We start from the raw sequence: 13,121 nt of genomic DNA on the forward strand, positions 1-13,121 counted from the left end.
TGATCCGCCCGCCTTGGCCTCCCAAAGTGCTGGGATTACAGGCGTGAGCCACCTTGCCCGGCCCATGTTCTAGATTTTTTATCTGTTTTAGCAGGATCCAAACTGCCTGTCCTGAAGAGACTAATGCCTCTCTTTCTCTTCCATACAACGGGTGGCCTCTGCCAAGTTAACTGCTTCGTGGGGGGAAAAAGATTGCCTTTCCTTTGGTCTGCATGTTTTAAGTGAAATGCCACATACACCTACAGGAGCTTATCAATAATAGACAAGGCTGATTTCAAACTCTTTCAGGAGATGAACTGGAGGGGAAGACGAATGGCAGGAGGGTGAAGAGAAAGCTGAATTACTGTGCAAACACCCGCAACTCAAATCCGGGTGGTTACTGCAGAGTGAATAACGATAGGTACTATTTCGTGTAAGGCAAAGTCCTTTGAAAGGGCTCCTAGAGCGTCAAGGCCCCCACCTGATGAATGAATGAGTCAGGCAGGCCCAGCTCCACTTCACTGATGGGAAAACTGAGGTACGAGGCGGTGAGATGACTGGCTCGAGGCCTCGCTGAAAGATTCGAGGCGGAGCGGAGAACCAGAAGCACCGCTTCTCTCAGGCTGATGCTCTAATCTCGGCTCCCCCCGCCCCGACGATGGCGTAGACGGCCTCCGCCGGCCGACTCACACACACCCTCCCCCGGGAACGGCAAGTCTCCTCGGGTTCCAAGGACAGGGTCAAAAGACAAGAGGCCCGAGGCGCTCCCGCCGTGATTTGCAGCCAGAGAGCGTTGGGAGCGTGCGTGCCTCCAGTCCAACATGGCGGCGGCAGCGGCCGCCCCCGACCCCAAGCCCTCCCTCAGGGCCGGAGGCTTCTCAGGGCCCTCCGGTGGGCGGGAAGACAGCGCAACCCCGCGAGGCCTTTCTCGTCGCTGCCGCTGCTCGCTGAAGGAGTCGCCTACCCGACAAGACTAACGGCTGCGGCGCGGAGGCCCCATAGCCCGCCGAGAACCAGGAATACGAGAGCCAGGCGGCGCGGCGGCCGGAGCTGTACTGAGCAGGAAAGAAGATTTCAAAGTAATTTATTGTTATGAGATCCGTGCTTTTATCTTGTCTCAGACTCCCAATGATAGTCACATACTCTCCTCTGTACATTTAATGAAACTACTAAAATATTTCGATTTAAATCTTCCACCTATTTGTTTTCTGTGTATCCTACCTGTTCCCTACCTTGACATTTTCAAAGAATACAGGTTACTTATTTTGTTTTTGGTGGTGGTGAGTGAGTGGGGGGTTTTGTTTTTTGGTTTTTGGTTTTATTTTTGGAGACAGGGCTTTGCTGTATCGCCCAGGCTGGAATACAGTGGCGCGATGGTAGCTCACTGCAGCCTCGAACTCCTGAGCTCAAGGGACCCTCCTGCTTCAGCCTCCCGAGTAGCTGGGACTACAGGCCTGCGCCACCACGCCCGGCTAATTTTTTATTTTTTGTAGAGATGGGGTGTTCCTATGTTGCCCAGTGTGGTCTCAAACTCTTGGGCTCAAGAGATCCTCCCACTTCTGCTGCCCAAAGTGCTAGGATTACAGGCATGAGCCACCGCGCCGGGACAGTTATTTTGTAGAGTGTTCTTTAATTTGGATGTACCTCATCTTTTATGCATCTTTGGGAGGAATACCACATAACTAATGCGGTTTATCCCATCAAGAGACACACTGTCAATGTGTTCCATTCTTGGTGATGTTAACTTTTATTACTTAGTGAAAATAATTCTAAGAGATTTCACCACTGTAGAGTGAATAAATGAATATGTGGGATTCATCAATGAATAAGTAAAAGGAAGCCAACTGGCAAAAGAACTGAGTTGGGAGGATGGCTTGAGCCTGGGAGGTCGAGACTGCAGTGAGCCGTGATGGCACCACTGCCCTGCAGCCTGGGTGACAAAGCAAGACCCCGTCTCAAAAAAAATAAAATAAATAAATAAATACCCAGCACCTGAACATCTCGAAAATTTCCTGTGCCTCTTATATTGGATCACTGGTGTCTTGGAGCTTATGTCTTTTTTTTTTTTTTTTTTTTTCTTGGTTTAGCTTCTCTTTTTTGTAAAAAACACGTTCTTATTTTGTTTACCACTTTGACAAAGGCGAATTTGGGATAAAACCTTGGGACCCTTATAAGCTTGACAGTGTCTGTATTCTGCCTCTTTTGGATGACACCTTAACTAGGTTTGAAATTTTAGATTGAATGTGGTTTTCACTTAGAATTTTGAATTATATAACATTGTCTGCTAGCTTACACTGTTTATCTTAAAATATGACAATTTGATTTGTGTTGTGTTACTGTTCTTTGTCTTTCAAAGCATTTAAAGGCCAGGCTCAGTGACTCATGCCTGTAATCCCAGAACTTTGGGAGTCCGAGGCAGGAGGATTGCCTGAGCTCAGGAGTTCAAAACCAGCCTGGACGACATAAGGAGACCCTGTTTTTATAAAAGTAAAAATAGGCCGGGCGTGGTGGCTCACACTTGTAATCCCAGCACTTTGGGAGGTCGAGGTGGGCAGATCACCTGAAGTCAAGAGTTTGAGACCAGCCTGGCCAACATGGTGAAACCCTTTCTCTACTAAAAATACAAAATATTAGTTGGGTGAGGTGGCATGCACCTGTAGTCCCAGGTACTCAGGAGGCTGAGGCAGGAGAATTGCTTGAACCCAGGAGGCCGTGGTTGCAGTTGAGCCAAGATTGCACCACTGGTCTCCAGCCTGGGCAATGGAGTGAGACCCTGTCTCAATAATAATAATAATAATAATTTAAAAAAACATTTAAAATTGTCTTTTCATACTAGTTTTCTGAAATTTCACAGAAATGTGTTTGGTGTGGTTCTTGTTTCTTTCATTGTACAACGTACTCAGTGGACCTTTGTATTAATATTTTGAAGGCTCATGATCTGTGTTTCTAGAAATCGCCTTTTGTTTGTTCTGTGAAGTTTTCTTCCATTCATTTTTCTTCTCTCTGTCTGAAATTCCTTTCAATTGGATGTTATAATTTCTGATTTCATCTGGTAGTTTTGTCATCTTTCATCCCTTTTATTTTTATTTATTTTTATTTATTTTTATTCTTTGAGATGGAGTCTCGTTCTATTGCCAGGGTGGAGTACTGCGGCGCGATCTCGGCTCACTGCAACCTCCGACTCCCTGGTTCAAGGAATTCTCCTGCCTTAGCCTTCTGAGTAGCTGGGATTACAGGCACCTGTCACCACGCCCGGCTAATTTTTGTGTTTTTAATAGAGACTGAGTTTCACCATGTTGGCCAGGATGGTCTCGATCTCTTGAGCTCGTGATCTGCCCGCCTCAGCCTCCCAAAGTGCTGGGATTACAGGCATGAGCTACCGCGCGCAGCCACGCATTGTCTATTTTCTCATTATTTATAGCATTGTTTTGCAGCAGACTTGTTGGAGTCACACATTTGTTACTATCCAATTATTATTATTGTTATTTGAGATGGCCTTTTGCTCTATTGCCCAGGCTGGTGTGCAATGCTGCACTCCTAGCTCACTGCAGCCTCAGCCTCCTGGGCTCAGGTGATCCTCCCACCTCAGCCTCTCAAGTAGCTAGGACCACAGGTATGTGCCACCACACCCAGCTAATTGTTTTATTTTTTATAGAGACGGGGTTTGACTGTCTCTAGGCTAGTGTCGAACTCCTAGGCTCAAGCAAACTGACTGCATCAGCCTCCCAAAGTGCTGGGATTACAGCTGTGAGCTACTGTGCCCAGCCCAACTATCATCATCTTTATTATTATTATTATTATTTTTTGAGACGGAGTCTCACTCTGTCACCCAAGCTGGAGTGCAATGGTACAATCTCAGCTCACTGCAACCTCCGCCCCCCGGGTTCAAGCGATTCTCCTGACTCAGCCTCCCGAGTAGCTGGGATTACAGGTGCCTGCCACCGCGCCCAGCTAATTTTTGTATTTTTAGTAGAGACGGGGTTTCACAATCTTGGCCAAGCTGGTGTTGAACTCCTGACCTTGTTATCTACCCGCCTCAGCTTCCCAACGTGCTGGGATTACAGGTCTGAGCCACCGCGCCTGGCCACTATTTTATTATTAAATAGTGTTACATGCAGTGTCTTTGGGGAGAGAATTCAGTTTTTCAGAGACACGCTTTGCTCATTTCCTGATTTGTTCATTTTAATTCAAATAGTAAAAGCTTAAGAAAGGCATGAGGATTGCTTGACTCCAAGAGTTCAAGACCAGCCTGGGTAACAAAGCAAGACCCCATCTCTACAAAAAACACTTTTTAAATTAGCCAGGCCTTGTGGTATGTACCTGTAGTCTTGGCTACTGGGAAAGCTGAGTTTCGAGGATCTCTTGGAGCCAGGAGTTGAAGGCTGCAGTGAGCTATGATTGCACCACTTCGCTCCATCCTATGCAACAGTGAAAGACTCTGCCTCGATCAATCAATCAATAAAGATACTTATCAAAAGTAAGCAGACATGCAGGCAGATCACCTGAGGTCAGGAGTTCGAGACCATCCTGTCCAGCATAGTGAAACCCCGTCTGTACTAAAAATACAAAAATTAGCCGGGTGTGGTGGTGGGCGCCTGTAATCTCAGCTGCTTGGGAGGCTGAGGCAGGAGAATCACTTGAACCTGGGAGACGGAGGTTGCAGTGAGCTGAGATTGCGCCATTGCACTCCAGCCTGGGTGACAGAGCAAAACTCCGTCTCAAAAAAAAAAAGTAAGCAGACATGTCTGCTACCTACATGAGGTTTACATTCTAGTCTGGGAGCAAAAAAAGATTTTAAAGTAAAAGGGGAAAATGAGGTAATTTTATATTGTGATCAATACTATGAAATAAATCAATAGGTGGTATAAGCAGTAACTTGAGGGATACTTCCTGTAGCATTGATAGGACAGGTGTCTGAGAGATAACCCTTGAGCTTTGGTGGTGAGGAGTCAGCAGTGTGGAAGGGTATTCCAAGCAGAGGCACAGTTACACTAAAGACGCTGAAAAATCAGAGAGCACTTGGAGCGTTCCAGAAACAGAAAGCAGCCTGGTGTGACTGAAGCTTAGCAAGTGAGTGGGAAATTAGTTTAGATTTAGGATGCAGAGGTCGGCATTTTCCATATCATATGAGGAAATGATAGGGCTGAGATTACAGGCATGAGCCACTGCACCCAGCCCCAAACCAAGTTTTTACAGCGGCAAGAATAGATGTACTGCTACGGTCGGTGGCTAAAGATTTTACAAACAATATCTCTTCTTCTAGTTTGCAGTCATTATTGAAATAACAAACACATCCTATTGTCAGGCCTTACTATCAGTAACTGGTTTCATTGATCTGAATAGGAAACTTACTTGATTAATCAGCTACTCTTTGGTATTACCTGACATCTCATTAATGCATCTATGAATTGAATTATTGCTCAATAGGAGTGATTGTTAAATAGTGGCAATGTGATACATCACTATTGAAGTTACGGTCTCTAATGTGGGTCCTATGACAGTTTCGGCAACTATGTAAGCACTGCGGGGTTTTACAATGATTTCTGCAATTTTTTTTTTTTTTTTTGAGACAAGAGTCTCGCTCTTATCAGCCAGGCTGCAGTGCAGTGGCATGATCTCAGCTCACTGCAACCTCCATCTCCCTGGCTCAAGCGATTCTCCTTGCCTCAGCCTCCCAAGTAGCTGGGATTACAGGTGTGTGCCACCACGCCCGGCTAATTTTTGTATTTTTAGTAGAGATGGGGTTTCACCATGTTGGCCAGGCTGGTCTCGAACTCCCAACCTCAGGTCATCCACCTGCCTCGGCCTCCCAAAGTGCTGGGATTACAGATGTGAGCCACTGCGCCCAGCCGATTTCTGCAATTTTATAAGGCAATAATTTCGTCATAATTTGTTTGCTTATCTTTTTTTTTTTTTTTTTTTTTGAGACCAAGTGTCACTCTATCGTCCAGGCTGGAGTGTGGTGCTGCAATCTCAGCTCACTGCAACCTCCGCCTTTCAGGTTCAAGTGAGTCTCCTGCTTCAGCCTCCCGAGTACCTGGAATTACAGGAGCACACACCATGCCTGGCTAGTTTTTGTGTTTTTAGTAGAGACCAGGTTTCACCATATTGCCCAGGCTGGTCTCCAACTCCTGGGCTCAAGGGATCCACCCGTCTCGGCCTCCCAAACTGTTGGGATTACAGGTGTGAGCCACTTCACCTGGCCGCTTGTCCTTCTTAAATAAGGAAGTAACAGTGTTACAGTTCAAAATTCTGTTTTGAACTTTTTAAATATTCTGCTTCTCGACTTTATCAGGACGCTTCTTTTTTTGATGATCCACAAATCTTGATGGTTTCATAGCCCTGTTTGTTAAAAAAAAAAAAAAAAAAAAAAAAAAAACCAACTATTATTCATAAGAAACAAGCTGTTTTGAGTTAAATGGGGTTTTCAATAAAACCGTAAGCTAGGTCGGGCGTGGTGGCTCACGCCTGTAATCCTAACACTTTGGGAGGCCGAGGTGGGTGGATTGCCTGAACTCAGGAGTGCAGAGTGAGACTCCGTCTCAAAAAACAAAAACAAACAAAACAAAACCCGTAAGCCAGATATTCATTCATTCAGATGTAGTCAACATTTTTCATTTTCAGCACTTAACACAATTAATGCTAGGTTGAATTATTTTCATAATATAAACTATTTTACATAATTTCCAAAGCACTGAGGATCAATCATAAATACTATCCACAAGGCAGCCAATAGACATACACAGACCACCTCTCATATAACTTTGGGATAGATCATTCAATCAAGAAAAAGTCTTCCGATTATAGCCATCAATTTGCCATCATTTTGTAGCACTGATCTTGCCTAGATTTTTTTTTTTTTTTTTTTTTTTAAGATGGAGGCTCGCTCTGTCTCCCAGGATGAAGTGCAGTGGCATGATTGGCTCGCTGCAACCTCCGCCTCTTGGGTTCAAGTGATTCTCCTGCTTCAGCCTCGCATGTAGCTGGGATTACAGGCACGTGCCACCACTTCCAGGTAATTTTTTTGTATTTTTAGTTGACACGAGGTTTTACTATGTTGGACAGGCTGGTCTCGAACTGCCGCCTTCAGTGATCCGCCTTCCTTGGCCTCCCAAAGTGCTGGGATTACAGGTGTGAGCCACCGTGCATGGCCTGATCTTGCATGGATTTTTTATCTTCCATAAAATGTTCAATGCTGCCCATAAGACTTGAGAGAAATTAAATACCAAGGAGTAAAATTTTATGCAATAGGCCAGGCGCGTGGTGGCTCACACCTGCAATCCCAGCACTTTGGGAGGCCGAGGCAGGCGGATCACTTGAGGTCAGGAGTTCTAGACCAATCTGGCCAACATGCTGAAACTCCATCTCTATTAAAAATACAAAAATTAGCCGAACGTGGTAGTGCATGCCTATAATCCCAGCTACTTGGGAGGCTGAGGCAGGAGAATCGCTTGAACCCAGGAGGCAGAGGTTGCAGTGAGTCAAGATTGCACCACTGCACTCCAGCTTGGGTGACAGAGTGAGCCTCCATCTCAAAAAAAAAAAAAAATTGTGGAAGGCCACAAACCATTGCAACAACTATAGTTCATTTTACCTTCAATAACCAATGTTCACCCTCTTAGGGGCGATATCACACCCATTAAGAATGCTTGGCCCGGCACAGAGGCTCATGCCTGTAATTCCAGCACTTTGGGAGGCCAAGGTGGGTAGATACACTGAGGTCAGGAGTTCCAGACCAGCCTGGCCAACATAGTGAAACCCCATCTCTACTAAAAATACAAAAATTAGCCAGGCATGATGGCATGCACCTATCGTCCCAACTACTCAGGAGGCTGAGGCAGGAGAATCACTTGAACCTGGGAGGTGGAGGTTGCATCGAGCTGAGATTATGCCACTGCACTCCAGCCTACGTGACAGAGTGAGACCCTGTCTCAAAAAAAAAAAAAAAAAAAGAATACTTGCAGTAAGGCTAAATAAATATACAAATTAGGTATGTGTGTTAGTATACATACAATATATTTCTTAGTTCTGCCCACTAAGAGGGCCTAGAAGCAATGACACACCAGTAGCAATGAGCACACTTGTCACCCTGATCTTGGTGATTTTGTTTTTGTTTTGTTTTTAAAAATAGAGATGGGGTCTCACTGTGTTGCCCAAGCTGGTCTCAAAGTCTTGGCCTCAAGGGATCCTCCTGCCTCAGCCTCCCAAATCAATGGTTTATTCCATGTCTGGGTCAGGGAAAATATCAGATGAATCAAAATATTTTATGGTGCCAGAAAGTTGGAAATTAGTCCCGTACCCCAATCCCCTGATAAAGGCATGCTATAAATGGAATACAGGAGCCCATGCTATAAATGGAATACAGGAGCCAACTTAAAGAAACTCCCAAGGCGATTGTTCTCTTTTTTTTTTTTTTTTTTTTTTTAAGATGGAGTTTCACTCTTGTCTCCCAGGCTGGAGTGCAGTGGTGTGAGGTGTGATCTTGGCTCACTACAACCTCCGCCTCCCAGGTTGAAGCAATTCTCCTGCCTCAGCCTCCCGAGTAGGTGGGATTACAGGTGCCCACCACCATGCTCAACTAATTTTTTGTACTTTTAGTAGAGACAGGGTTTCACCATGTTGGGCAGGCTGGTCTCAAACTCGTGACCTCAGGTGATTGCGAAGTCTCGGCCTCCCAAAGCGCTGGGATTACAGGTGTCTGCCACTGCGCCCGGCCTACGTTCTTATTGTTTTCAGTATCATAACCATGTACATGTTCAATTGCACATATACTATGTTCTCTACAAAGGTGCAGTTTGGACCTGACTCATCTCTATCTCCAGCTCCTAGGAGCATAGGAGGTACTCAGTTACATGCTTGAAAACTGCTGGGGAGCAGAAATATAAGTCCAAGGACCATGAGTAACATTCATTTTCATCTACCACAAACATACAACTCATCTGAGCCTTGGTTTGATTCATTCATTCATATGTTCATTCTTTAATTTGTGAAGTACTTACAAATGTCAATACACACTTGATAATATTGTGGATGCTGGAAATACAGGAGTATCCATTCAACTTCCTTACAAGATCCATGGAATGAAGTATGTACTATGCTCAAGGTCAGCACATGGTTCTAGAAAAAGCCAGAGGAAAAGTAGCACATTTCTGGAAAAGGTGATATCTGAGCTGAAAAAATGTTTTCACGTAGAAGTGAACAAGACTACTAAAATACGTACTACTCAGGAGTATAATAATGAACACAGATGTCTGAGTAGAATAGAGGTAGAGGTCACTGGGATTGATAAAGCAAGGTGTGGCCAAGGCGGGCAGATTACCTGAGGTCAGGAGTTCGAGACCAGCCTGACCAACATGGAGAAATCCCGTCTCTACTAAAAATACAAAATTAGCCCAGCGTGGTGGCGCATGCCTGTAATCCCAGCTACTTGGGAAGCTGAGGCAGGAGAATCACTTGAACCCAGGAGGCGGAGGTTGCAGTGAGCTGAGATCACACTATTGCACTCCAGCCTGGGCAACAGGAGCAAAACTCCGTGTCAAAAAAAATAAAATAAAATAAAAAATAAAGCAAGGCACATGGCCTGATCTTGCATAGATTTTTTATCTTCCATGAAATGATTAATGCTGCCCATAAGACTTGAGAGAAGTTAAATACCAAAGAGTAAAATTTTGTGCAATTGGTCAGGCACGGTGCCTCACACCTGTAATCACAGCACTTTGGGAGGCTGAGGCGGGCAGATCACTGGAGGTCAGGAGTTCTAGACCAGCCTGGCCGACATGGTGAAACCCTATCTCTACTAAAAATACAAAAATTAGCTGTGGTGACTTTCCTCTAGAGGAGCTGGGCGCAGTGGCTCATGTCTGTAATCCCAGCACTTTGGGAGGCCAAGGCAGGTGAATCACTTGAGCCCAGGAGTTTGAGACCAGCCTGGGCAACCTAGGGAGACCTGTCTCCACAAAATAAATTATGGGGGCATGGTGGCACATGCCTGTGGTCCCAGCTACTTATGAGTTTCAGGCGGGAGGGTCACTTGGACCCAGGAGGTCAAGGCTGCAGTGAGCTCTGATCATGCAACTGCACTTCAGTTCAGGTGATGGAGGTGAGACCCTTCCTCAAAAATATAAAGTATTGGTACTCTACAACAAGAGCATTGCATTGTCACCCATGTAGACAATGAATTGACTCAGAATCACAAATACTTGTACTGGGGACCTGTATGGAGACATCAAGCTCCATAGGAAGAGTGCCCAGGTCATCATCTGGGAAAGGAAATATTAGGAGTATTGGGGTGTGAATAGTACTGTATAGAATTCCAATTCATTTCAAAATATATTTCATAGATTATCACAAACCAGGAAATGAGTCGTGTGTAATTTTCTTTGTTTGTTTGTTTTTGAGACAGAGTTTTACTCTTGTTGTCCAGGCTGGAGTGCAATGGTACGATCTCGGCTCACCTCAACCTCCGCCTCCCCAAAACCTCTGCCTCCCGGGTTCAAGCGATTCTCTTGCCTCAGCCTCCCGAGTAGCTGAGATAACAGGCATGTGCCACCACACCTGGCTAATTTTGTATTTTTAGTAGAGACGGGATTCACCATCTTGGCCAGGCTGGTCTTGAACTCCTGACCTCGTGATCCACCTGCCTCAGCCTCCCAAAGTGCTGGGATTACAGGCGTGAGCCACCGCACCCGGCCAGTTTGGGTTGAGACAGTCTTACTCTGTCATCCAGGCTGGAGTGCAGTGGCATGATCCCGGCTCACTGCAACCTCTGCCTCCCAGGTTCAAGCGATTCTTGTGCCTCAGCCTCCTGAGTAGCTGGGACCACAGGCGTGGGCCATGACACTCAGCTAATTTTTGTATTTTCAGTAGACACAAAGTTTCACCATGTTGGCCAGGCTGGTCTCAAACTCCGGGCCTCAAGTGATCTGCCTGCCTTGACTTCCCAAAGTGTTGGGTACAGGCATGAGCCGCGGCACCCAGCCAGTTGTATGTAGTTTTAATCAAACAACTCCCCAAATTCAATTAAGATACCAATTGTATTCGTATCCTACTCTACTAGTCACCCAAGTGAATATCATTATGCAATAATGAAATACCTCTAAAACAACCACATGCTGGAGGGCCGGGGGTTAAAGGAAGGAAATACATGATTTTTACTATTTGCTTTTTTTTTTTTTTTTTTTTGAGATGGTCTTGCTCTGTCGCCCAGGCTGGAGTGCAGTGGTACAATCACGGCACTGCAGCCTCAATCTCCCTGGGCTCAGATGGTCCTCCCTCCCCAGCATCCAAAGTAGCTGGGATTACATGCACACACCACCCTGCCTGGCAAATTTTTGTATTTCTTTGTACATACCAGGTTCTGCCATGTTGCCCAGGCTGGTTTCAAACTCCTGGGCTGAAATGATCCACCCGTCCCAGCCTTGTGAAGCGCTGGGATTACAGGGGTGAGCCAGCAGGCCTGGCCTGTTTTACTGTTTAATACTTTAACATTCAAGGCTTCCAATTGCAAGCAACAGTCCCAGCCTTTGGTAATTAAGCCAAAAAGGTAGGTAGCTCACAGAATGATTGGGAGGGATAGAAATCCAGGCTCCAGGCTAGGCTTCTAGCAACTATGCCCAAAATTAGGCCATGGGACAGGTATAGTTAGTAAGTCACCTGCCTCTCCTGTTGGCACAAGAACTATTGGAATTGCCACTGTTGCCACACTGATGTGCCGTCTGCACCTGATACAACTACTCTTGCCTGTGAAAGCCGGAACCTCTGCCTCCACCCTTGCCCACAAAATGAATTCCATGTGAAACCTTAAGTTGATCAATTTTGAAATATCAAATATCAAAATATTCAATATTTGAAATGATATGAGTTTCATTGTTGAAACTTAGACACATGACTTAGTCACATTCCCTACTTCAAAAGAACCCAAGGAACTGAAGAAATTTCCTAGAGCTGGCAAAAATGTTCAAAAGGGACAGGGAGTGGTGGCTCATGCCTGTGTTCCCAACATTTTGAGAGGATGAGGTGGGAGGATCGCTTGAGCCCAGGAGTCTGAGGCTGCAGTGAGCTGTGACAGCACCACTGCACTCAAGCCTGGGCAATGGAGTGAGCCCTTGTCTCAAAAAAATTTTAAAAATGTTCAAAAGGTACTGAGTGGCCAGAAAAACAGAACAATTGCCTCCTATCTTCTATCTTTTGACATCTCATCAGTAACATACACCTTTCTTCCATAATCAAATTTAACATCTTCATCTACAACAAAATGTTCTTGCCCTGTATACTGCCACTACCCCACTAACATAAATGCAAAGTTCCTCCAAGTGTCATAAGTTACTGTGACCATTTTCTTTCTTCCTTTCTTTCTTTCTTTCTCTCTTTCTTTCTTCCTTCCTTCCTTCCTTTCTTTCCTTTCTTTCCTTTCTTTCCTTTCTTTCTTTTTTTTTTTTGACATGGAGTCTTGCTCTGTTGCCCAGGCTGGAGTGCAGTGGCATGATCTCGGCTTACTGCAACCTCTGCTTCCCGGGTTCAAGCAATTCTCCTGCCTTAGCCTCCTGAATAGCTGGGATTACAGGTGTGTGCCACCATGCCCAGCTAATTTTTGTATTTTTAGTAGAGACGGGGTTTCACCGTGTTGGTCAAGCTGGTCTCGAACTCCTGACCTTGTGATCCGCCCGCCTCGGCCTCCCAGCTTTTAGTTTACTTAGGTATCACTTGTCTATTTTTGTTTTTGCTGCAGTTGCTTTTTTGGAAACTTAGCCAAAAATTCCTTACCAAGGCCAATGTTGAGAAGAGTATGTCCTAGGTTGTCTTCCTGGATTTTTATAGTTTGAGGTCTTATATTTAAATCTTTAATCCACTTTGAGTTAATTTTTGTATACAGTGAAAGGTAGGGGGCCCAGACTCAATCTTCTGCACATGGCTAGCCAGTTATCCCAGAATCATTTATTGAATAGGGAGTCCTTTCCCCATTGCTCGTTTTTGTTGACTTTATTGAAGATCAGATGGTTGTAGGTGTGTGGCTTTATTTCTGGGTTCTTTAACCTGTTCCATTAGTCTATATGTGTCTGTTTTTGTACCAGTGCTATGCTGTTTTGGTTACTGTAGCCTAGTAGTATAGTTTGAAGTTGCATATATGATACCCATCAGCAGTG

At 45.1% G+C, this 13,121-nt stretch overlaps 1 protein-coding gene across 1 annotated transcript in view; it reads left to right on the plus strand.

Moving 5' to 3' along the window:
• The window catches only part of LOC134738817 (uncharacterized), a 3,142-nt gene extending 1,974 nt beyond the window's left edge, over positions 1-1,168 (plus strand). The window contains exon 2 of the mRNA XM_063657650.1: positions 289-1,168. Coding sequence (XP_063513720.1) covers positions 289-416 — 128 coding nt within the window. The 3' untranslated portion in view covers positions 417-1,168. The remainder of the gene's footprint in view (positions 1-288) is intronic.
• The last annotated feature ends 11,953 nt before the right edge of the window (positions 1,169-13,121 follow it).

Source organism: Pongo pygmaeus, chromosome 20 (genome assembly GCF_028885625.2).
Source record: "Pongo pygmaeus isolate AG05252 chromosome 20, NHGRI_mPonPyg2-v2.0_pri, whole genome shotgun sequence".
NCBI classification, from domain to species: Eukaryota; Metazoa; Chordata; class Mammalia; order Primates; family Hominidae; genus Pongo; species Pongo pygmaeus.